Source organism: Arvicola amphibius, chromosome 6, assembly GCF_903992535.2.
Source record: "Arvicola amphibius chromosome 6, mArvAmp1.2, whole genome shotgun sequence".
NCBI lineage: Eukaryota > Metazoa > Chordata > Mammalia > Rodentia > Cricetidae > Arvicola > Arvicola amphibius.
The window spans coordinates 25208094-25232616 of record NC_052052.2 but is presented as its reverse complement, the minus strand read 5'-3'; the positions used below and the strand labels follow the sequence as shown (position 1 = coordinate 25232616).

The 24523-nt window shown below is 39.7% G+C and overlaps 1 protein-coding gene across 3 annotated transcripts in view; it reads left to right on the top strand.

Moving 5' to 3' along the window:
• Positions 1-24523, top strand: part of Zmym6 (zinc finger MYM-type containing 6) — a 45452-nt gene that overhangs the window by 17085 nt on the left and 3844 nt on the right. For 2 of the 3 annotated variants that reach the window (XM_038333625.1, XM_038333624.1), the window contains exons 5-14: positions 1437-1608; positions 4846-4990; positions 6675-6790; positions 7948-8223; positions 8755-8905; positions 10214-10386; positions 12068-12212; positions 14113-14280; positions 15475-15512; positions 23933-24077. In XM_038333625.1, the coding sequence (XP_038189553.1) occupies positions 1437-1608; positions 4846-4990; positions 6675-6790; positions 7948-8223; positions 8755-8905; positions 10214-10386; positions 12068-12212; positions 14113-14280; positions 15475-15512; positions 23933-24077 (1529 nt within the window). Of the gene's footprint in view, positions 1-1436; positions 2878-4845; positions 4991-6674; positions 6791-7947; positions 8224-8754; positions 8906-10213; positions 10387-12067; positions 12213-14112; positions 14281-15474; positions 15513-23932; positions 24078-24523 lie in introns of those variants that run through there. The other variant, XM_038333626.2, reaches the window with a different exon arrangement.

Genomic DNA, 24523 nt, shown 5'->3' with positions numbered 1-24523 from the left:
AATCCTCCTGCCTTTCTCCACTCCAGTGCTATTGAACCACCACACCCTGTAGAAGCACATGAATTTTTAAGCTTAGGAGAATTTTAGAAAGTTTAGTTAATTTTTATTATCCTTTCATAGCTTATTATGCAGTAGTTGTGAATAATAAAGGTATGTGGACTGGGGAAATGACTTGGTTGGTAAACAGCTTGCTCTACAAGCATGGGGACTTGAATTTGATCCCTAGCATCCTTGTAAAATGACGGGCATACTGCTGGACACAGTAGCTCACGCCTTTAATTCCAGCATTTGGGAGACAGAAGTTGATGGGTCTCTGACTTTGAGGCCAGCCTAGTCTGCATAGTGAATTCCAGGCCAGCCAAGGCTACACCGTGAAATCCTATTAAAACATTTAAAAATGCTGGACATAATGGTGAATGTTGGCGATCCCAGCACTGGGGAAGTTGGCACATGAGGGTCCCAGTAAAAGACCCTATCATGAGAAACAAGGTGGGTGCCTAAGGAGGGATGACTCTGGTCTCACAAAATAAAGATAAAGAAAGATGCACAAGGTGTCAGCTAGTAGGATGATCAACTCCAGACTCTGGATTTGAATTCTTGTGTCAGTAGACCCATTTTGAGAGGCAATTTAATTTAACCTCTCATTTAGTCTCCTTGTCTGAAAAGTAAAAATGATAATAGTACTTCCTTCATAGTGTTTTCTGTGATATTTAATGACTAGCATATAGTCATCATTCACTGTACTTGCATGCATAATACTATAGTCATCAATTACTCTGTTGTCTCCGTCTACTAGTGTTTCTATCTTGAATGTTTCCTTTAATTTTAATACCTTTGAGAAGAGCAGCATTTAGCCTCTAACTGGGTGTTGCTTTCAGTGCTTATTGCAATAATTGGCTCTTATGAAATGGCTCTACAAATCTCACAGAACTGCTAAGTTATTTGTGTTGTGTTCTTCCCAACACTTATAGCTAAGATTTATATAGCATCCTAATTTTTATATTAATCTCTCATAGTTCATCTTAAAAATTTTAATTAAAAAATTAATTTGTGATCTCAGTCATGATTCTGCTATTGGCAGCTGTTGAGTAGCAAACACAGGTCCTATGGTTTGTGGTTGTGGGATGGCCACTGGATCTAGTTTCATTGATTCAGCAGAGAACTGGAAGTCTTTTTTTGTTAAATATAATTCTTGTACAAATGCTTACATTGGATATTATAAGTCCCGCTTTACACATGAGATAGTGGAGACAATAATGCTTCAGTCGTCATCACTTAACCGAGAAGTTACAGAGCTCATCAATGCTGTGTTTCAGATGATTTATGTAGGTTTTTTTCTACCATGCAATAGTTACTCCTAGCTGAGATAACATTTTAACTCCCAGAGAGGAAGAAGGTAGAATCATTGCACATTTGTCTTTGTTATTTGTTTTTAGAGAGATTATTAATCCAATGGATGTGGTCACAGCCAAATTTGAAAATTCCTCTTCCTGCAAAGATTTCTGCAGCCAGTTATGCCTATCTTCTTATGAGCTAAAGAAGCCTGTTGTTACCATATATACCAGCGGCATTTCAACTAAGTGCACGATGTGTCAGAAGGTCACTGACGTAAGTTAGTTATATTTCACGTTCATTGGAATTCTGCTCAAAGACATGGTAGTTTTTCTTTTTCTCCCTCATCCCCTCCCTTTCCCCCTCTCTTTTAAAGACAGTATCTTGCTATGTAACTCAGATTGGCCTCAACCTTGAGGCCATCTTGCTGTTTCAGCCTCTCAAGGGCAGAGATTACAATGCTACCATGCCTGGCTAAAATCAGAGATTTCTTTTACATGGCTCTGCTTATTTTGTATCTGTGTATCTGATACACAGATTAGATTTGAAATTAAATATCAAAACCAGGTATAGTGGCACACATCTTTAATCCCAGCACTCGGGAGGCAGAGGCAGGTAGATCTCTGAGTTTGAGGCTAGCCTGGTCTCCAGGACAGCCAGGGCTACATAGAAACTGTCTTGGGGAGGGGAGGAGGAAGTAGAGGAAGAAGAAATCAATCAAAATGTGGCACAATGTCTTTGTTGTGATGCTTGTTTTTCACAATTCACACAACTAACAGCCTCACTGCAAACATTTGTGAGCACTATGGCCATGAGAGCTATTGTTAGAGTAGCTGTGGCCTTCCTGTCCCTGATGGTGTACAAGCAGCTGTGGGTTCCTGTTGTGGGACTTGCAGGCTCTTCTCTGAGCTGGCTGTGCAAGGGTGAGTTGCAGAGTGAAGGTGGGAGTTACCTTCTGTTCATCCTGGTATGATCTTCTCTCCAGGGAAAGGGGACAAACGCCACATGGGATGGTTGTGTAATGACATGATTAAGATGAAACAGGCCACTTTAAAAAAATTCTATTTTATTTATGACTCAGAACTTACAAATGACTTGTTGTGTGAAATATTGATACTGAAAACTCCTTATAGATGCACCAGTGAGCAAAAATTAAAAGCCCAAAACTGACTAAAACTAAAGGAAATTCTATTTTTTTCTTTTAAGATGTATTATGGAATGAATTCTTAGTTGGTTTGGTACTATCATTGTAATACTTCAGGTACTAATTATTTATAATAAATGATAGTCTGGTTAAATATTATATCTGTTTCAGTTTTAATTATTACTGGTTGAGATTTCTCTTTATTCTTTTTGTGTGCGTTTATATGTATATGGGCATGCGTGTATGAGTCTGAGGTTGGTGTTAGGAGTCGTCATCAGTTGCTTTGTACCTTCGTTGAGGTAAAGTCTCTCAGTTGAACTCAGAACTCACCAATTCAGCTAGTCTAATTAGCCATCTTGTCCTGGATATCTCATCTGACCTTCCAAATGCTGAAATTACAGGTAGGGGCCACCAAATCTACTTGGCATCTATATGGGTTTTAAATCTAGGGATTTTAACTATAACCCCTTTGTGTGTGTGTGTGTGTGGCAAGTGCTTTAACCATTGAACCATCATCCTCACTTCTTATTTATTTTTTTAAGTTCTTATAAAAGATGTAAAAGATAATGATCTTTAAGGGACTAAGGCGATAGGTAGTTGGTAGAGTGGTTGCAGACATGAAGATTTGAATTCCATTGCTACAACCCACATGGCTGGTTATAGTGGTGTACAGTTACAATCCTGGTGGAGGAAGGCATATTCCTAGGCTCACTGACTAGCAAGCATCAGCTACTTGGAAATTCCAGGCTGGTTAGAAACCATGTCTCCAAAAAACCAAATAAATAAAGTAAATAACACCTGACTGATACCCAGGGTTAACCCTGACTCCCACACACATGTTCATACTCCAGCACTCATGCACCTGCATGCACATAATCACACCATTCCTTTACTTAGCAAGTTTTTTATTTAATTCCTTGGAGCAGTTGAAAATGTTCTTTCATTATTAAGAAATATTTCATTTCTTAGGAACTGCCTCTTTTAGCAGTCCAGTTACTATCCTCACAGGAAAATAATGTTTCTTTACTTGTGACTTAAGTATCCATTCCATTCCTAATTTGGGATTGGTATTGTATTCTTCCAAATTTTTGAGGCCCATTTTTACTAAGCAGATTGTGTGAAATTTCATGATATCCTTTTCCTTCCCATTTACTTCCTTACTAAATGATTGGTTATTGTACTAGTGACAGTTTTGGAGTTAACAGTTGCTTACCATAAAGTTTGGCTTATGGTATCATTCAGAAATTAATATTGTGTAAGTGGTGGTCATTATTATTTGTTAAAAGTATGAGTTGACTCTATAGTTCATTATATAATTAGCCCTACTTAGTGTGTCACTCAGCTTGATAAGGAAATGGTTTTGTAGGCTCTCTTAATATGAATTAAGCATCATTTCTGTCTCCTGCTGAAGAGTCATCCAATTTAGGTAGCTTTAAAAGTGATAATCTTTCCTAAACTGAAGTCCAGATCACACCTGAGAATGCTCTATACTTCATGATTATCCATACGTCATTCATCATTTGTAGTGTGCTTTGTTGGTAATTGAGTAGTTACTAGTTTCTTCAGTTTTGTAGCCAAGACTGATCTTAGGCTCCTGTTTCTCTGCTTTGAATATCACACCTGGCTTGGCTTTTTTGTTGTTGTTGTTGTATTTTTTGTTTTTTCTTAAAATCTGTATTATGATTTTGTGTGTGTGTGTGTGTGTGTGCATGTGTGCATACGTGTGTGAGTGTGATTAATGAATGAGTGTGCATGCCATGGCATATGTGTGGGTGTCAGAGGACAACCACTCCTTCTACCTTGTTTGAGGCCGGGGAGGGTGTCTCTTTATTTAAAGCTTTGTATGTCAAGCTGCTTGTGGAGTTCTGGAGATTTTTCTGTCTTTGCCCTCCCATCTTGCCATAGGAGCTCTGGGATTACATGAGCTCACTGCTGTCTCTGCCTCCCTTCCATCTTGCCGTAGGAGTTACATATACACACTGCTGTTTCCGCCTCCCTTCTTGCCGTAGGAGCACTGGGGTTACATATACACACTGCTGTCTCTGCCTCCCTTCCATCTTGCCGTAGGCGCACTGGGGTTACATATACACACTGCTGTTTCCGCCTCCCTTCTTGCTGTAGGCGCACTGGGGTTACATATACACACTGCTGTTTCCGCCTCCCTTCTTGCCGTAGGAGCACTGGGATTTCATGGCTTTATGTGGGATTGGGAAGTGGGATCTGGAAGTCTGAATTTACATCCTCATGCTTTTGCATAGCAAACACTTCACTCACTGAGCCTTCTCTCTGGCCCTTTCTTATCTGAAACAGTGATGTAATTATGTTTGAACTTATGCTTAAACACACTTATGTTATTGCTGTCCTAATAGAATTTGGCCCAGAAGCCACTCTATGCCTTGGGGAATTCAGTGAAGCCGTCTGCTGAGACGAGTGAGAGTGACCCAGGAAGATCAGAGGTCTTCTGCTCTATTAACTGCTTATCTGCTTACAGGATTAAGACTGTTATTTCTTCAGGTAATGATTAAATTTGATAAATTTATAGATTTGGTAACATATTAAAGATGACCATACCTGGTGTTCTTAATTTCCTTAGATACTAGGCCAAAAACCCAAGATTGACTTCCTTTTGAAGAACTGAAAATAAAGAAAAACAGATTTGCACTGATACACTCATTTTGTAGAATATACTTTGTGGTTTTATGTGTAGAAAAAAATAAAAAATAATTGCTAAGTTTTAAGATAGTCTTTTTTCTTTTTAAAAATATTTTATTGTGGCTGGATGGTGGTGGCACACACCTTTTAATTCCAGCACTCGGGAGGCAGAGGCAGGTGGTTCTTTGTGAGTTCGAGGCTATCCTGGTCTACAGAGTGAGCTCCAGAACAGCTCAGGCTGTTACACAGAGAAACTCTGTCTCAAAAAACTAAAAGAAGGGCTGGGGAGATGGCTCAGAGGTTAAGAGCATTGCTTGCTCTTCCAAAGGTCCTGAGTTCAATTCCCAGCAACCACATGGTGACTCACAACCATCTGTAATGAGGTCTGGTGCCCTCTTCTGGCCTGCAAGCATACACACAGACAGAATATTGTATATATAATAAATACATAAATTTTAAAAAAACTAAAAAAAAAGGAAAGAAAAAAATTATTGTGCTGTATGGTGGTGGTGCGTGCCTTTAATCTCAGCACTCAGAAGGCAGAGGCAAGCGGGTCTCTGTAAGTTTGAGGCCAGCCTGGTCTACAGAGCAAGTTCCAGGACAGTCAAAGCTATTACACAGAGAATCCCTGTCTCAAAAAACATAAATAAACAAACAAAATGATTTTTTTAATTATTGTATTTTACGTGCCTGTTTTGTCTACATGTATGTCTGTGTGCATTATGTGTATGCCTCTTGCCTATGGAGGCAAGAAGAGGGCATCAGAGTCTCTGGAGCTGGAGTTACAGATGATTGTGACCCAGCATTTGGCAGTCAGGAATCTAACCCAGGTCCTCTAAAAGAGCACCCAGTGCTCTTAATCACTGAGCCATGTTTCCGGTCCTTTAAGTTAGGTTTTGATGAACCGGAGTTCATTTGAGGTTAGTTGTTGCAGTTAGATTTAGAGATTACTGTAAAGCTCCATGATATTTTTATGTTATAGTTAGTTGACTTTCCTCATTCGACCAACCATACCTCAGAATTACTCAGCAAATGTGATTACCCACCTTTAGTCCCAACACTGGGGAAGCAAGAGTCAGGCGGATCTCTTGAGTTTGAGGCCACTGTGGTTTACACAGAGAGTTCCAGGACAGCCAGAACTACTACTAAGACCCCTGTCTCAAAACAACAACAAAAGACAAAATCCCTCAGCAAATATAATTGAATATTACAGAGATTTTTAAAATTATTTTTCTCAAAGTAATATAGTATGTTAGCTATGTATGTTGTATTTGCATTTGTTAGGTATTGTAAGTAATATAGAGAGTATCTGTGAGTGGATGTTTAGGATGTACAGAGATGGTGTGCAAACACTGATGCCATTCTATGAGGTGGACATGAGCCTCTGTTCTGCAGATGTTGGGCATCCTTGGGGGATGTTTGGGAGCCAGTCCCGTAAAGAATAAGGAGAGTCTGTGCTGAATATTTGATTGTCTTTCTACTAGTAGACTTTTGTATCATTTTTGTATGTGTGCAACATTCATTGTTTTTATTTTTTGTCATTAAGGTCTCCAGGTTTTGTGTCACAGTTGTAAAACCGCAGCAGTTCCTCAGTATCACGTAGCCATGTCAGACGGAACTATTTGCAGTTTCTGCAGCTCCAACTGCGTGCTGGCTTTCCAGGTACGCACCTCTAGCTCTCTGAAACATTGGCCTATGGCAAAACACTGTAAAAAATTATAATTTTTTTACATTTATTTAGTATGTGTTTACATGCCACATGGCATGACTGGGCCGTCTTGCCAGCCCATTTTTTTCCTTTTCTGAGACAGTCTTGTTACATAGCCCAAAGAGGCTAAGAACTCACTATGTAGGTCAGATTGGCTTCAAATATGAGGCAATCATCCTGTTTTTTATCTCCGAAGTTGTGGGATTGCAAGCATGTAACACCTGTTTAGTCAGAAGATTTCGAATGCAGGCTTTAAGAAAACAAACCCCCAGTCTAGTCAAGCAATGTTTCAGAGGTCATTTGTACAAATGTATGAACCAGCTGTTGGGCTTTCTTATTCAGGGTCCTTGATTCAAGTGCCCTTCCTCCCCTTCCACTTTCTTTGGCTCCCCTCTCTCTCTCTCTCTCTCTCTCTCTCTCTCTCTCTCTCTCTCTCCCCCTCTCTCCCCCTCTCTCCCCTTCCCCCCCCCTCTCTCTCATCAGGGTCTCCTCCTGTAGTCTAGACTGGCCTTGGAATTTGATTTGTAGCCAGGTGTAGCCTTGAACTCCTGATCCAAGAGTTGGGATTGTAGGTGTGTGCTGCCACACTCATTCTTGTTCTCTCTTTTTTATTTTAAAAGAGTAGAAGCTAGAATGTGGTTTGTGAGAGGGTATGGTGAAGAACAAAAGCTTTAGAGGGGGGCTCATGTACCCCTGTGTCCTGGGTCAGAAACTTAATGATTCTTGGCATGGAATTGTAAGTCCTCCTTATTCCATCTCTAGCTCCTCTGTGCATTATACAGAAAGAGGAAAGAGTCTGTTGGTTTTTCTGGGTGAGAGGTGGATACCTGTGTATCCACTATCACCTATGAGCCAACAGGAGTTGGTTGGTGATATGTGTAGGGCTTGAGAAAGGCGTTTTAGGAAAATATGCGGAACCTTTTGTTCTAGTCCGTTACTTTTGAGTGTTTCAGTTTTTAACCCTTCTGCTCTGGAAGATGTGTCACTGAAATTCTTTCTGTTAGAAGTAAAATTAAAAAAGAATGTGCAATGATTTTATTAAAAAGAGAAAGTTAAAACAAAAGTTATGTTATTTCTTACTTGGTAATATCTTTGCTTTGTATTCATTTAGAATGTGTTTAACAAGCCAGAGGGAACAAACTCTTCATTGGTACCCATATCTCCGGGCCAAGAGGTGATGAGCACACCCTTGCAGCCTGCAGTGTCAGCAGGAAAAGGTGCCCCCGTCTCCTCCTTCAGTAGCCCCATCAGCAAGCCTGCAGCAGCTGCTCTGGAAACTCTAGCTAAACAGTCCCAGCAGATTTCTTTGACTCATACGTTCATGAGACTCAGGTGCCAGTATTGTAACCATCATTTTGCCACAAAACCAGAGCTGCTTTTCTACAAGGTAAAGAGACAGCATAAACCCAGTGAGAGCATTTCTGGTTTTTCATCTTCAACAGTTCCTTAGTTTGTGTTAACTTAAAAACGGAAATTTATTTTGCGTATATTTGTGTATTCACGGATATGGACGTGTCATGACGTGCAAGTGGAACACAGTTTGCATGAGTTGGTTCTCTCCTTCTGTCATGTGAGTCCTGGGTCAAACTTAGGTTGTTAGACTTGGCAGTAGATGCCTTTATCTACCGAGCCATCTCACTGGCCTGGAAAAATACTTCTTAAAAGAGAAAGTTGCTGTTCGATTTTTTAAAAAACTATTTTTAATTGTGTGTGTGTTGGGGGGGATTGGATGGGTAATGTCCATGTGAGCACAAGTGTCTCCATGGGCATTGGATCCCTTGTAACTGAATTTGTAGGCAGTTGTGAGCAACCTAACGTGGGTGCTTTGCAAGAGCAGTATACTCTTAACCAGTGAGCCATGTTTCCAGCCTCTTTGTACTTAGAGCTTAATGATATCTGTTGTTATTTGTTTTTGCAGGGTAGAATGTTTCTGTTTTGTGGTGAGGTTTGCTCTGAAGAATACAAAAGGAGAAATAAAGTCATGGCTCTGTGCGACTACTGTAAGATATATAAAGTCATCAAGGACGTTGTGCGGTACTCAGGGGTTGACAAGCCCTTCTGCAGTGAAGGTGAGCGGGGTTCACTGTTACTCACACAGTGTGGAGGAGAGTCTGTATTTACCACTTATGCTTTTTCAGAAACTTTTCTCTTGCTGGGCAGTAAGTGGTGTACTCCTTTAATCCCAGCACTTGGTAGGCAGAGGATCTCTGGTGAGTTCGAAGCCAGCTTGGTCTATAAAGTGAATTCCAGGACAGCCAGGACAGTTACACAGAGAAACCCTGTCTCAAGAAGCCAAGAACCAGAAACCAAACCAAATCAAAAAAACAATACAAAACCCTTTTCTCTTACGAAGTATTACTTGGACATTTTTACAAGGTTAAATTTATGCAGTTTATACTTGCTACACCTTAAGATTTGTCCTGTTAAGCATTTCAGTAATCTCAGCAAACAAAAACTATAATTAATGACATTAGTAGAGAAAATCTTGGGTTTTTTTGTTTGTTTGTTTTGTTTTTTTGAGACAGGGTTTCTCTGTATAGCTTTGGAGCCTGTCTTGGAACTTACTCTTAGAGATCAGGCTGTCCTCGAACTCACAGAGATCTGCCTGCCTCTGCCTCCCGAGTGCTGGGATTAAAGGTGTACGCCACCACCGCCTGGTGAGAAAATCTTGTAAGTTTAGCTAAGATATCAGATTTATTTATTTATTCATTTATTTTTGTTCTACCTGTTTGTAAAGTGTGAATTTAAGCCTTTTGTTGCAACTTGATTTAAAATACAATACCTCTAATATTTCTGAATATGGATGGTTTAATATTTAGAGCATATTTAAATGTTAATTTTTGTTTTGTGAATATGGAGATTATCCTATTATATAGAGGCAAAAAATTATGTCAGGAAACCAAACCCAGGTCATTCATTCATTCATTCATTTTGATTTTTTAAGACAGGGTTTTTCTGTGTAACTGCGCTAGCTGCCCTGGAACTTGCTCTGTAGACCAGACTGACCTCAAACTCACAGAGACTGCTTGCCCTGCTTCCTGAGTGCTGGTTTTAAAGGTGTGCGCCACCACTACCTGGCAAAACCCAGGTCTTTTGAAAGAGCCTCTAACTGCTGAGCAATCTCTTCAGCTTCCTTTTTTTTTTTTTCAAAGTAGTCTCTCAAGTTTTTAAAAGTAGGCTCGGTCTGGCCTTGAACTTGACCTGTGGTTGAGGCTGCCCTGGAATTTCTGATCCTCCTGCCTCCACGTTCCAAATGCTGGGCACAGAGGCCTGTCGTCATACCTGGCTAGAAGTCAGCTGAAACACTACAGACACTTGCTTCACGTCTTGGAGCTAATGTGTGTTTGTCTTTCCCTTTCATCCTTCCTGGCATTCAGTTTGCAAGACCCTCTCTGCTCAAGACTTTGCAGAAAGATGGACAAACTGCTGTAAGATGTGCAGTTACTGCTTACAGACATCTGCAAATTTTGTAGAAAATCGACTAGAAGGCAAGCTTCAAGTTTTCTGTTGTGAAGAATGCATGTCCAAGTTTACAGCTCTGTACTATCAGGTAAATAGGACATGTTCTTTGTCTTTCTGAAATAGGTGCTGTTCATTTTCAATTTAAAATATGTTCAGGGGATAGAGAGATGGCTCAGCGGTTAAGAGCACTGGCTGCTCTTCCAGAGGATCCTGGTTCAATTCCCAGCACCCACATGGCAGCTCACAACTGTCTGAAGATCCAGTTACAGGGAATCTGACTCCTTCACACCAATGCACATAAAATAAAGTTAAATAAACCATAAGAAATATTAAAAAAAAAACTTTCGAAAAGTAAAATAAAATATGTTCAAATAACGTGAGGAGAATGTGTTTAGAATTTAGGATTTCTGGAGGGCCTTTCCCTAATCCCATCCTGGTATTGGGGCTTGAATGTAGGACCTCATGCCCACTAGACAAATATTCTTCGACTGAACTGTATTGCTAACCTGACATTTTGTTGTTGAGTAAGGATATGTGTGCTTTTGTATTCTCTTACTTACAAAATGTGATGACCTTGCTTGTAACTCTTAGGTTTGAAATTTACATAATGTTGTCTTAAATAGCTCTCCAATTCAGGTTACTCTAAGGAATTTAAAGTCAGACCTTGTCCTCCCTTCATAGGTCAAGGGACATACTGATAATCTTACTGCTTTCCTATGTTTGAGAGGCATATGGTGACAGGTGTAATTAAAGGAGCAATAATAGAAATCTGGTGCTCCTTCCTTGTTGTCTCGTTCCCAGTGGCAGTCCTGAGAGATAGGTGCACACTGCCAGTTTGTAAGTAGAAGACTGCAGTGCAGAGAGGTGAGTAGCATGCCCGTGAGGAAGCTAGTAGATGACACTGCCTTGCACCCACAGTGCTCTAGTGGAATCAGTAGCTACTTAACTGCCTCACCCCATGAGTAATTTTCTTGTGGAGGAATATAATATGTTTTAACCATTACATGGTGAAGGACCAATCACAGTGCTTAAGAGAAGGGTACTATGGGCTGAAGAGATGGCTCAGTGGCTAAGAGCACTGACCGCTCTTCCAGAGGTCCTGAGTTCAGTTCCCAGCAACTGCATGGTGGCTTGCCACCATCTATGGTGTGATCTGATGCCCTCTTCTGGAATAAAGGCATATATTCAGATAGAGCATATACATAAAATATGTAAATACAATTTTTAAAAAAAGGAAAGGGTACTTAATTAAATATTTGTCAGAGTGAATCTGTCTTTATGACTCCAAAGCTCATATTCTTTCTCTGTATGGTCTTTCTTACTTATATAAAATACAACTTGTCTTTATATTACCTCATTGGTAATTTTGGAAACAAAAAGAGCAACGTTTAGAAAGTCAATTTTTAGGATATTTTTTTTTTTTAAAGTATTTATTTATTATGTATACAATATTCTGTCTGTGTGTATGCCTGCAGGCCAGAAGAGGGCACCAGACCCCATTACAGATAGTTGTGAGCCACCATGTGGTTGCTGGGAATTGAACTCAGGACCTTTGGAAGAGCAGGCAATGCTCTTAACCTCTGAGCCATCTCTCCAGCCCTTTAGGATGTCTTATATGGAATAAATAATAGAATCTGTTTTTAACCACAGTATTTCTTTCAAGTGGGAGCCTTCCATTTTCACTAAACTCATCAACCGTTTTCATCGTGTCTTTGGTTTACAGTCAGTATTTTTATCATTGTAATCCTTCCTTGTCTTTTGCTCCTCAGATAGCCAGGTGCGATGCTTGCAAACGTCAGGGTAAGCTAACTGAATCCTTGAAATGGCGCGGCAGCATCAAGTACTTCTGTAACCTGCTCTGTGTCTTGAAGTTTTGCCACCACTATAGTGTAAATGACCCAGTTCACAAAAAAGGTAAAATGAAGCTTGACTCATGGGCTCTTTAGGTCAGTGCTAGGATATACTGTCAGCATCCACAGTTGAAGTACTGCCATACAAACAGAATTGCACTGCGTGCAGGTAGCTGGACTTCTTAAAGTCTTCTTCTTGATGACAGTCTGTTCTAGTTTGGTTTCCATTACTGTGGTAACTATGCCCGAAAGCAGCTTGGAGAGAAACGGGTTTATTTCATCTTCCAACTCTCAGGTCACACTCCATCACTGAGGGAAGTCAGGGAAGGAACTCAAGACAAGGACCTAGAGGCAGAAACTGAACAGAGACTATAGAGCAATACTGCTTACTGGCTTGTTCTCCATTGCTCCCTCAGCTTGCTTTTTTACACAACCCAGGACCACCTGCTCAAGAGTGACAGTACCCGCATGAATCATTAATCAAGAAAATGCCCCCACAGACTTGCTCACAGAGTATTCTGATGTAGGTATTTTTCTGAATTGAGGTTCCCTCTTCCTAGATTACCCTAGCTTGTGTCAAGTTGACAAAAGGCCATCACATAATCCTTGAGAGAAAATTAATTCTGATGCTTTTTTGCAGTCATAAATCAAGAAATAAATAAATATATATTTATTTATCTTATAGGAAAATTTAATTTGATTGCTTTTGATTAAACTTATGTAAATATAACTTATTCTGAGGGATCCATACTACTCAGTTATAATTAGAAATAAAAATTAAAAACAGGGCAAACAAAGGGAGAGGATGTAAGTGTGTTAATATGGTGGCTGTGACTGGTATAGAATTTGATGCAGATCTTGCTTGCAGCTAAAGAAAAAAAGAGAAACACATTAATTATTTCAGAAAAAAAAATAAAGTAGAGCAGTTCTTTCTGGGTATCAGAGTCTTTCCTGAAAAAGAAAATAACTTTACAAGTAGGACAGCTAATGTGTTCAAAAAATTCAAACTGGATGTGAGGAATGTTCTTAAAGTCTCCGCCTAGTCATACATTCTGAGTCAAACACTTGATGCACCTGTCTTCTGATCCGAACCTCAAGTTCTTAATTGACAGACGCCACATGCTTTTGCTTCTTGCAGTTTGGGTCTTACTTACCTTGTACTCCCTTTTTATATGTCTACTCTACACTTTTGTATTGGCCAGTTCTTCCCTAGGACTAGTCAGGTTGGTAGTAAAATACTCATTTTCTAATATAGTTGAAGTAAACCAATTCGAGACTGTGTTGGCAGAGGAAGGGGTCGAAGGAGTGGGAGGGAAAAAGAAAGACAAATATTATTTTGTTTCATATGTGCATAAAAAAAGGTGAACTATTGCAGGGATAAAGAGGACAAGGAGGATTGAATGTAATTAGCATGAATATTAGCAAAATATAATAATATAAACAATATGAAAATGAAACTTATTCTTTTTAGGCAAGAGAAAAAAGTGTCCCATGGAGGGACAGCAGCCTCATTGGCTTATGAAAACTGTTGTGTTAAAGTTTTATTTGAGATAAGCTTAAGTGTAGGGTCTTACACCCACTAACAGGAACTCCTAGTTATTCCTAATACCTGGCATTTAACCTGTTAGATATTAAAATTATTAGATTTTTGGAACATCTTATATGGGATTTAGATTGACCTTTGAAGCTGGAGTTTTACAGAATCAGGCTCTTTGAAGTCCCAGTGGACACTGACTTGATGACAATACCCACACTAACATTACACAGAGTTAGAACTTTGTGTTGCTTCCTGAAAAACGGTTAAATAATTTTATTCCTGTGTGTAGCCCTTTTATTTATACTTTGTCTTTATTGTTTATTTTAATCAGCATTTATTTTATTCCTTATTTTTATGGAACAATTTACAAATTTTATGTCTCCATTGTGCAGGGACAATGCTAATCTGTCTCATTACACTTTTTTAGTAATTGTGCTCCCAAAGTCGGTATCAGTAATTATTCCTAAAGCTCAAAATGCTGTGACGACACTCCCTTCTCCAAGGATTCCTACAACACCAGTTATTACCAGTGTGATATCGTTGGCAAAAATACCTGCTCTCCAGCCTACCACGAACACTAACAGTGTTTTAACAGGTATGAGGCATTTGGCTAAGAGGAAAGTACTGCTTAGTCTAAGAGTTTGTATTGGTAATGCCTTTCTTTATATTGTATGAGGAAATGTGCCCCCACTATGTGGGGCGAGTGGCTAGTAAATGAAGAGGGATCTGTTGGAAAGGAAGGATGGGTATAGTTATTTTTTTAAAGGCTTCTAATGGGCTGTAGAGATGACTCAACAGTTAAGAGCACCTGCTGCTCTTACAGAGGACCTGGGTACAGCTCTCAGCAGTTACATGGAGGCTTTAACTATCTGTGACTCCAGTTCTAGGGAATCTGATGTCCTGCTTTGGGTTCCATAGGCACAAGGCACGCATGTGGTGCACATTTACCTGCAGTCTAAACACTCATACACATAAAATGAATAAACAAAAAGAATTTGAAAATTTTAATGTACTTTCGTGTGTGAGTGTGTGTGTGTGTGTGTCTGTTGTGCATATATACTTCTATATAGGTGGGTAGGCATGGAAGCCAGAGGTTGATGTTAGGTGTCTTCACCACTCTCTATCTTGTTTTTGAAAATTTGAGTTTTGTTTTTTATTGTGTGTGTGTGTGTGTGTGTGTGTGTGTGTGTGTGTGATATGTGCACAAGTGTGGACAGGCACATGTCAGACCTTTGTTGTGGAGGTCGGAGGACAGCTTTTGGGAGTCAGTTCTCTCCTTCCGCTTGGGATCTGAGGATCAAGCTCGGGTTTTCAGGTCTGAGTAGCAAGCATGTTAACCTACCAAATCCATATTAGTTTTTAAGACAGGGTCTCACTGAACCCGGAGTTCACTGATTGGTTAGGCTAGAAAGGTCAGTGAACTCTAGGATCCTCCTGATCACCTGGGCTTACAGATTCAGAGACATACTTGGTGTTTTTGTTTTTAAACGGGTTCTGGAAATCTGAATTCATAGCCGGATGCTTGTACACCAAGCACTTTACCCACTGAGCCATCTGGACATTCCCCGCTCTTACATCTTTGTTACCAAGCATTCTAATAAAGTAGCAGGGGGTTGAAATAGGGAATCCTTAGCTTTACTAGGCACCACAGGTGTTTCCTTGGACTATTTTTTTGAGAAAGTCTCATCCAGAAATTCTAATCCACCTTTGTGAGAGAAAATGAATGCCAATTTCAGTGTTTAATCATGTATATTGTGAGAATGATAATGTGTATTTTGATTTTTAACAGGTGCAGGTCCTAAAGAGGTAGCAGAGATCATTGGAAATGTGAGTTTTATTGTTTGTATGTTACCTGATAATCCTCCACTTACTTGGGATTTCATTTTGCTTATAGTCTATTATATAAACATACACACATATGCATATACATATACACATACATTACACAAGTACTTTTCTATTTGTAGCTTATTCTTTTCAAAAGGTTGAGCAGAAACACATTTTATGTTTTGAATCACTGCTGGACTCTAGATCATTAATAAGGATGTACTCTTGATTCATCTTACTTTGTATTAAGCTTCCTTTATTTGTTTAAGTGCCTGCTAACTCCTGACTGCTTATTTCTCCTCTTTGGAAAGCTCAGTGGTGTCACTGGGACTGAAAATAGTACAAAGTGCATATTTACTTAATTTCTCACTTTATGTCTCAAATTTGAAAAATGTGAAAATGTCCCCAGATTTAAAAATAATTTTAGCTGGGCCTTTAATCCCAGCACTTGGGAGGCAGAAGCAGGCGGATCTCTGTGAGTTCGAGGCCAGACTGGTCTACAAGAGCTAGTTCCAGGACAGGCTCCAGAGCTACAGTGAAACCCTGTCTTGAAAAACAAAAATATAAAATGAAAAAATAAAAATAATTTTAAAGAGTGAATAATTTCAGATTTGCCGGCTATCAGGATTACAGGCTGTGTGGTTGTAGTCCAGTGCCAACCATCACTTCAGCAGGAGAATTGACCTTGACCTGCAGAGCTATCCTCAGTTCCCTCATCCTTTGTCAGTATCACGTTTGAGCTAGCGTATACCGTGTTAGGTCTTGACTTAGTGATTTTAGTGACCATTTGTTTGAATAATTAAAAGTCTTTTTTTGGCAGGGGGGCATGTTTTGAGACAGGGTTTCTCTGTGTGGGCGTGGCGGTGCTGGAACTTACTCTGTAGACAAGGCTGGCCTCTGTCTCTGGAGTATTAGGTGTGTGCCATCACCGCCTGGCTTAGAAGTTTTTTCTTATGTGATAATGCCATTCAGGTGTTATAAAATGATGATGTGGGACGCAAGTGTGTCCACTATTAGTGTTAGAGATGATGAAAATCTACACAAGAACCAAACCACTGCTGTGGTATCTAGGTGCTGTTAGACTGGGGAGTGTGTCCTGCACAGTGTAAGAGGGAATTCTCAAAACCCCAGAGCAGCAGAGCAAATTAGGCAAACTACTTGCCTAGCTTAGAAAAATTATAGCCAGACAAATATAACAGAATAAGTGGGAAAAACTCTGGCAATTCCAGCATGAATTATTTTTGATGAAATGAAAGTAGGTTGAACATCAAAATGACTCAGCAGGTAAACGTGCTTGCCACACAAGCCTGACCTCAGAATCGTGCAAAGGTGTAAAGAGAGAACCAACTCCACAAAGATGTCTTCTGGTCTTCACATGTGCATGGTGGCACTCACATGTCCCCACATCACATACACAACCAAAAATCATAGTAATAAAATGCATTTTAGAAGACGGGCGGTGACATGAGGCAGAAGTCTTACTGTCTTAGTGATCGTTCTGGGTTTAAAGCCCATAAATGAGTAGGCAGGCTCTAGCTGCTGTCACGTTTAACCATATTATAGCAGCCATTGCTTTTGTTTGTTTGTTTCATTTTGTTTTTTGAGACAAGGTTTCTCTATGTAACAGACCTGTCTGTCCTGGTACTCACTCTGTGTAGACAGGCTGGCTTTGAACTCAGAGAGCCACTTGCCTCTGGGATTAAAGGTATGCACCACCATGCCAAGCAGCAATTATTACTTTTGAAGGTAACGATCCAACATGGGTTGCTGTTCCATAGTGAAAAAGAAAAAGTTGGGAAATATATCTGTATGTCAAAGATCCTTAGTCGGGGATTCAAAGCACACACGTGTTCATCTTCAGCAGACGTCTTGCCTGGAGTCACTGTTGTAGAAAGGTAGCTTGTCCAGTTTAGTCCTCCTAAGTCTCCCAGCATGTATCATATTGGAAGGTGATAGTATCTAATTATTTTCAGACAGTATATTCATTAATGAAAGTCATTAAATTAACTTGTACATATTGATATATTACATGTTATATACTAAATCATTTTAAATTATGTGATTAATCACTTGTACCATTAATAATTATGCTATTAAATGTACAAGTAAGATGTTACTGTATATAATTAATAAGTATTATTAAGATGTATTTACAAAAGTATTCTATATAATTTCTAACAATCTACAGTACTGGTAATAAATTTGTGTCCTCTGAGAATTCATCCTTCTAGTATATGTATGTGGGACAATTAGTCTTGAATTATGCTAATTTTGAATTATTCAAGTTTTTAGGAATATGCACCTCATTTAATACAGTTACCCTATGTATGTTTTTCCCATGTGGAGTATTTCTGTAATCACCTCTCATTTAAACTATGTTACTGGGGGCTGGAGAGATAGCTCAGCAGTTAAGAGCAGTGGTTGCTTTTCCAGAGGACCCAGGTTTGATTCCCAGTGCCCAGACAGCAACTGTTTTTGCTTTTGTTTTTGTTTTTTGATTTTTCGAGACAGGGTTTCTCTGTGGCTTTGGAGCTTGTCCTGGAACTAGCTCTTGTAGACCAGGCTGGCCTTGCCTCAAACTCACAGAGATCCGCCTGCCTCTGCCTCCTGAGTGCTGGGATTAAAGGCATGTGCCACCACCACCCTGCCAGACAGCAACTTAAAACAATCTACTCTACTTCCAGGGATCTGATGTCATTTTCTGGCCTCTGTGGCCTCCATGGGCACTAGGTATTCATATGGTGCATAATCATACATACAGGTAAAACTCCCATACACATAAAAATAAATTTAAAAATATTTTAAAACCTGTTACCAAATAGCTCTGATTGATTCGGTTTTATTCTATAAAAATATGATGCTTGTATTGTATGACAGTTTTAGAATCTTTTGCTTCTTTGAGAATGTTAATGTGAATTTTCCTCAAGTTATTTAAATAATTTGAATTTTCTGGAATGTTAAATACAAGAAAATATAAGGAAGCAAATCTGCTGAAGTCACCAAACTCTTATAATTGGTTTGCATTGTCTCTAATAGCAGAGGCTTGAAACCCAATTTTTCCATCAGTGTCTAGGGCCATAGATCACTCTGGAGTTATATGAATTGCCAAAACATAATTTTACACAAGCAGAATCTGAAATGTGCCCCTTCCCATTTCACATCTGTTTACATAGCCTGCACACACATACAAAGGCTTTGGTTACAGTTAAAGTAAGTATGTTGTATTCATGTAATGGATTACGATGCCTTTGTTAAAAAGAATAAGGCCTGTATGTATAGGCTTCAGGAAAGAAGGTGGCATAAACCTTAGAATAGCACACCTTCATTTGTGCTTTAAATACACGTCTATCTGCTTGTCCATACATAGAGAATAGCCTGGAAAGGCCACCATCATAGGTGATTCCCTATGAGAAAAACTATTGGGGAAGAATTCTAGTGGGAAATTATTTCCAGTTGTTCACTATTGAAGTCTTTGAGTTTCATGGCACATTCATTTGAAAATATACGTAGAGTTTTTTTTGAGATAGGGTAACCGTCACTATGTAATTCAGGCTGTGCTTGAATTTAGGATTATCTTTCTGTCTCAGCCTCCTGGGTGCTGGGATTATGGCTGTGCTTCACTTTGTCTAGAAAAAATTTGTGGGGTGATGGTGTTGGTATTTGAGACAGGATTTCACTGTGTAGCCTTGGCTATCTTGGAAGGCACTTTGTAGACCAGGTTGGCCTTGAATCATAGAGATCTGCCTGCCTCAACTTCTTTTGTGCTAGAATAAAAGACATGTGCACTATGACTCATGAATGAATTTTTTAAGAAAATGGCAGAAGTTATGATGGATTCTTCTTAGACAAAAGAATATAGGTCATGTTACACATGAAGAATAACCCTCTAGGCTGAGTATCCACTGGGAAATAGTCTCAAGTAAAATGACCTCACATGTATTGCTTGTGGTCACACAATTAGATACAACCTTTTTCAAGAGCAGTGTGCCAATGCCACCATAATTTAAATCACATGCTTTGAATCAACAGTAGCACTCAGACTTTTATTCCACACATGCACTAGCACATGTAGAGTGGATTTATGTGTAAGGACAGAGTCATGGCATTGATTGTATTGGCACAAGGCTTATATTTATAAACAAGAACTCTTTTGTAGTTACTTCTAGCTCATTTAGTAATACAATGGGCTGGGCAAGCTTCATACAAAGTCATGTAAATATACTTCCAAGGTAGCTTGCTAAATAAGAGTAGGGTGCTGAAACTTGCCATGTGCTGCTATTTGTGGTCAGATGCCACTGATCTATCAGAAGCTGGGAACAGTGGTTATTTTCAGAGTTGAGTCTGGGTTGAGAACAGTCAGCCATGTACACACTTATTTCTCTTTAATTTTTCACTTACTGCACATATGTGGGAGTCAGAGGACAACTCTGGGAGCAGGGGATGAAATAGGGTGTCTGTTCTTTTCTTATACCATAGAGATCCCAGGCATTAAACTGGGGATTGAACTCAGGTGGTCAGGCTGGATGGAAGAGCTTTAATAGCTGAGCCAGTTCATGCAACCTGGTTTGCTCTTTTGAGTAATTCAGAAAATCGGATGTTGATCCCTGCTCCCTAACCCTGCTTTTTCCTCAGCAACTCTTTCCATTATTTAAACTTTTAAGTTTATATGATTATTTTGCTTGGTTTTTGTTGTTATTTGTTTTTGTTTTCCAAGACAAGTTTTCTCTGTGTAGCCCTGACTGTCCTGGAACTCACTCTATACCAAGCTGGCCTCTAACTCAGAGATCCACCTGCCTCTGCCTCCCAAGTGCTGGGATTAAAGGCGTGTGCCACCATCCCCTAGCTCCTTGTTTGGTTTTTGTGTCTCCCTCTCTGATCAGGACTCTTGTTTGTTTGTTTTTTTCTGTTGTACCCCTACGGCTTAGACAGTGCTTGATTTATGGCTTACTTACATTCAGTAAATGTTTTCTGAATGAAATAAATGTGTTTTAAATAAAATGTCCTACTCTGTTTTCTTTTCACTTTTGTAGCAGGAGCAGCAGCCTGCTTTTTGTCCTGCCCAGCTCCCACACAGCTAGCTTAGCCCCAGAATACTTACACGGAAACTGTATTCATTTAAATACTGCTTGGCCCATTAGTTTCAGCCTCTTATTGGCTAACTCTCACATCTTGATTAACCTATTTCTAATAATCTGTGTAGCACCACGAAGTCATGGCTTACCGGGAAAGATTCTAGCCTACATCCATCTCAGGTCGAAGAATCATGGAGACTGACTCACAGCATCCTGTTCTGTCTCCCCACCCACCTATGTTCTGACCTATCAGGCCAAGCAGTTTTCTTTATTAATTAACCAATGAAATCAACACAAAACAGAAGACCCACCTATATCATTTCCCCCTTTTTTCTGTTTAAACAAAAAAGAAAGGCTTTAACATGGCAAAATTACATATAACAAAACAGTTATCAAGCAAGAATTACAGTTACAATAAATATATCTATTTTATCTTTTATCATAACAATGGAAAACTATATAACTATGTATCTATTCTTCAACTCCATCAAAGACTCCAGAAGGATATAATATTACCTAATTAAAAAGAAATAAGCAACTTCCAAACTCTAGAAATGACAGAGACATCTCGCTGTCTGGACAGTCACCCAAAGTTCTTTTGTACCATTGGGGCATCCATTGTCAGGCTTCAGGCCCATAGTATCCAGCAGACTTTTTCATGAAGCAGGAAATTTCAAAGACAGTTCAGTCACTTTTTTCTGTATCCTGCAGAATGTCTCGCAGACTCTTTCATGAATCAGGAACCCCGAAGGATCATCTCATCTTTAGGCAAGTTTAGAAGTCCTCTCTGTGGGTTCTTTGTGTCCAGTTTATGCATCAGTCCAGGCAAGAGCAGTTTCTTGCCCAAATGGCTAGCCAACTCCATAAGGAGCCTCTTCGATGCCCATCTTCCTCTTGAAGTAGATTGGTGCTACCAGGAGCAGATGTGTCTCATTGTCATGAAAAACCGTAAGCTATTAAAACATTTTAAATGCCATATTCTGCAGTCTTTGAAAGATATGAAGAATGCCTATCTAACTGAAATATATCTCTATATATCTAGAAAATCTAACATGACTACAAGCTTGATTATTATTGATGATTATCCATTAACAACCTATATTTCCTAATTATACATTACATTTTTAAATGAACTACATAATCACATTACCTTAATCAAAATCAGAAATACATATACATATAACAAAATTGACCTTAAATTTCTATCAATAAAGCAAAATTTATACCAATGCAAATTATTCATATCTATATCACATTTTAGTTTATGGAGATATGATCTTTATTTACAAAAGTTTTATTTTTTCTTATAATTTCCAGGTAGTCAAATGTATTGATTTTTTTTTTTTGCTTTGTTTTTACATTGCTCCTAAGAATACTTTCTTTCAAAGCTAGGTGTTGGTGGCACATGCCTTTAATCCCAGAACTCTGGAGGCAGAGGCAGAGGCAGGCAGATCTCTGCCAGACTGGTCTACAAGAGCAAGTTCCAGGATAGGCTCCAAAGCTACGAAGAAACCCTGTCCCAAAAAGCCAAAGAAAGGAAGGAAGGAAAGAAGGAATGAATGAAAGAATACTTCCTTTCTGGTCATTTGAAATTTTTCTTGTTTGTTTTTGTTTGGAGACAGGGTTTTTCTTTTTCTTTTTTTTTAATTTGTATTTTTTATTATTATTATTTTAATTAAAAATTTCCGCCTACTCCCCGCCTCCCATTTCCCTTCCCCTCACCCCACTCCCCTCCCTCTCCCTCTCCAGTTGGAAGAGCAGTAAGGGTTCCTTGCCCTGTGGGAAGTCCAAGGTCCTCCCCTCTCCATCCAGGTCTAGGAAGATGAGCATCCAAACAGGCTAGACCCCCCCCCCCCAAGCCAGTACATGCAGTAGGATCAAAACCCAGTGCCATTGTCCTTGGATTCTCAGCAGCCCTCATTGTCCGCCATGTTCAGGGTGTCCGGTTTTATCCCATGCTTTTTCAGTCCCAGTCCAGCTGGCCTTGGTGAGCTCCCATTAGATCAGCCCCACCATCTCAGTTGGTGGGTGCACCCCTCTCGGTCCTGACTTCCTTGCTCATGTTCTCCCTCCTTCTGCTCCTCATTTGGACCTTGGGAGCTCAGTCCAGTGCTCCAATGTGGGGCTCTGTCTATCTCCATCCATCGCCAGATGAAGGTTCTATGGTGATATGCAAGATATTCATCAGTATGGCTATAGGATCGGGCCATTTCAGGCTCCCTCTCCTCAGCTGCCCAAGGAACTAGCTGGGGACATCTCCCTGGACACCTGGGAACCCCTTTAGAGTCAAGTCTCTTGCCAACCCTAAAATGGCTCCCTTAATTAAGATATAAAGATGGCTAAGCCGTTAAAGGCTAGGCTCACAACCAAAAATATAAGAAACAGGGTTTTTAACTGTGTAGTCTTGGCTGTCCTGGAACCAACCTGGCCTCAAACTCAAGAGATCCACTTACTGAGTGCTAGGATTAAAGCTGTGCAACACCAACACCCAGCCTAGTTGAGGTCTTTAATCAATAGAGATTATATATTATTTTGTGGAGTCTGTGAATATATCCCTTTTTAAAAACATAATTACCCTTATCAGCAAATGTTTTTTCTTTATTTGGCTATTTCAGTCATATTTTAGGCAGAGTAATTTGTGTGTGTACACTTGTGTACTAGGGATTGAACGGAGTGCCTTACCCATTCTAGACATATCCATCTTCCAACTTTAGTTTTTTTGTTTGTTTGTCTTTAAAGAGAAACAATGAATGGTGCCTGTGCTGATTAGGAGTTAGTGGTTGTCTTAGTTATTTCTCAGTTGCTGTGACAAACACCATGGCCCAAGCAGCATGTAAGGGGAAGCATTTAATTTGGGGTACAGTTTCAGAGGGCTAGAGTTAATGATGATGGAGCAAAAGCGTGGCAGCAGGAACAGCTGAGAGTTCACATCTTGATGGTTTCAGAGCTTTAGTCCTTTACCTTCAAGCTGTGACATGGTGGTGCGGGCAGCCGTGCCTCTGGAGATGGACCTGAGATTCCCACATCTTGATCCGCAGGCAACAGGAAGTGGTCTGTTCCACTGGGCATGGCTTGAGCACACATATGAGGCCTCAAAGCCCACCTCCACAGTCACACACTCGAACAACAGTATGCCTTCTCAACAAAGCCACACCTCCTAATAGTGCCACTTCCTCTGGGGGCCATTTTCTTTCAAACCATCACAGTGGTTTTTGTTATTTTCTCCCTCAAAGTGCTTTCTGTTTGTAACTGCTCTTCTACAGGATAACAAACTGCTTTTCATCTGATAGCAGTGTGGTTGTTGGAAAGTTACTAAAAACACTGGCCTGTGGATTTGTTTCTAACTAGGGAAGTACACTGGCAGCTGATGAGAGACTCCAGTGTTTGCAGCCTCCCAGGCTTCAGAAGAACAAAGGCATATTGTGCAGGCCAGGCACACAGACCAAAGCTACCTCTTGCAGACCACACTCCCACCATGTTGCATGCCAGACAGGTAAGTGTCCTGGCACCTTGTATAAGGTTTGCTTTCTGATTAATTTTTTTTATATAAAAAGGTAAAGACAGTAATTATTAAGTGTAAAATGTCAGAATGCTACAAATCCATATGCACATAAAATATTGTGTGTAGAGTTAAGCATTTCACACATGTACATTGCTCTTTCAAATGTATTGATAAGCCGTTATAATTACTGACATACACATTTGCTTAAAAGAATTTGTGATTGAGCCTTAGTTCTTTTTCTTTCTCGCTCTCCTCTTTTTTTAAACTCTGCATTTAATTATTCAATTGTCATTGTTGAGAGAACAGATAATGCTCTGGTGTTAGTGGTAGAAAGCTGAATTCCTGCATGGAAAGCTGTAAAGCATTGCCCAAGTCAGTGGCAGTGCCTTACTCCCTTATTCCTGTGTTTTCAGTTACTTTAGTGGCTGGCTAACTCT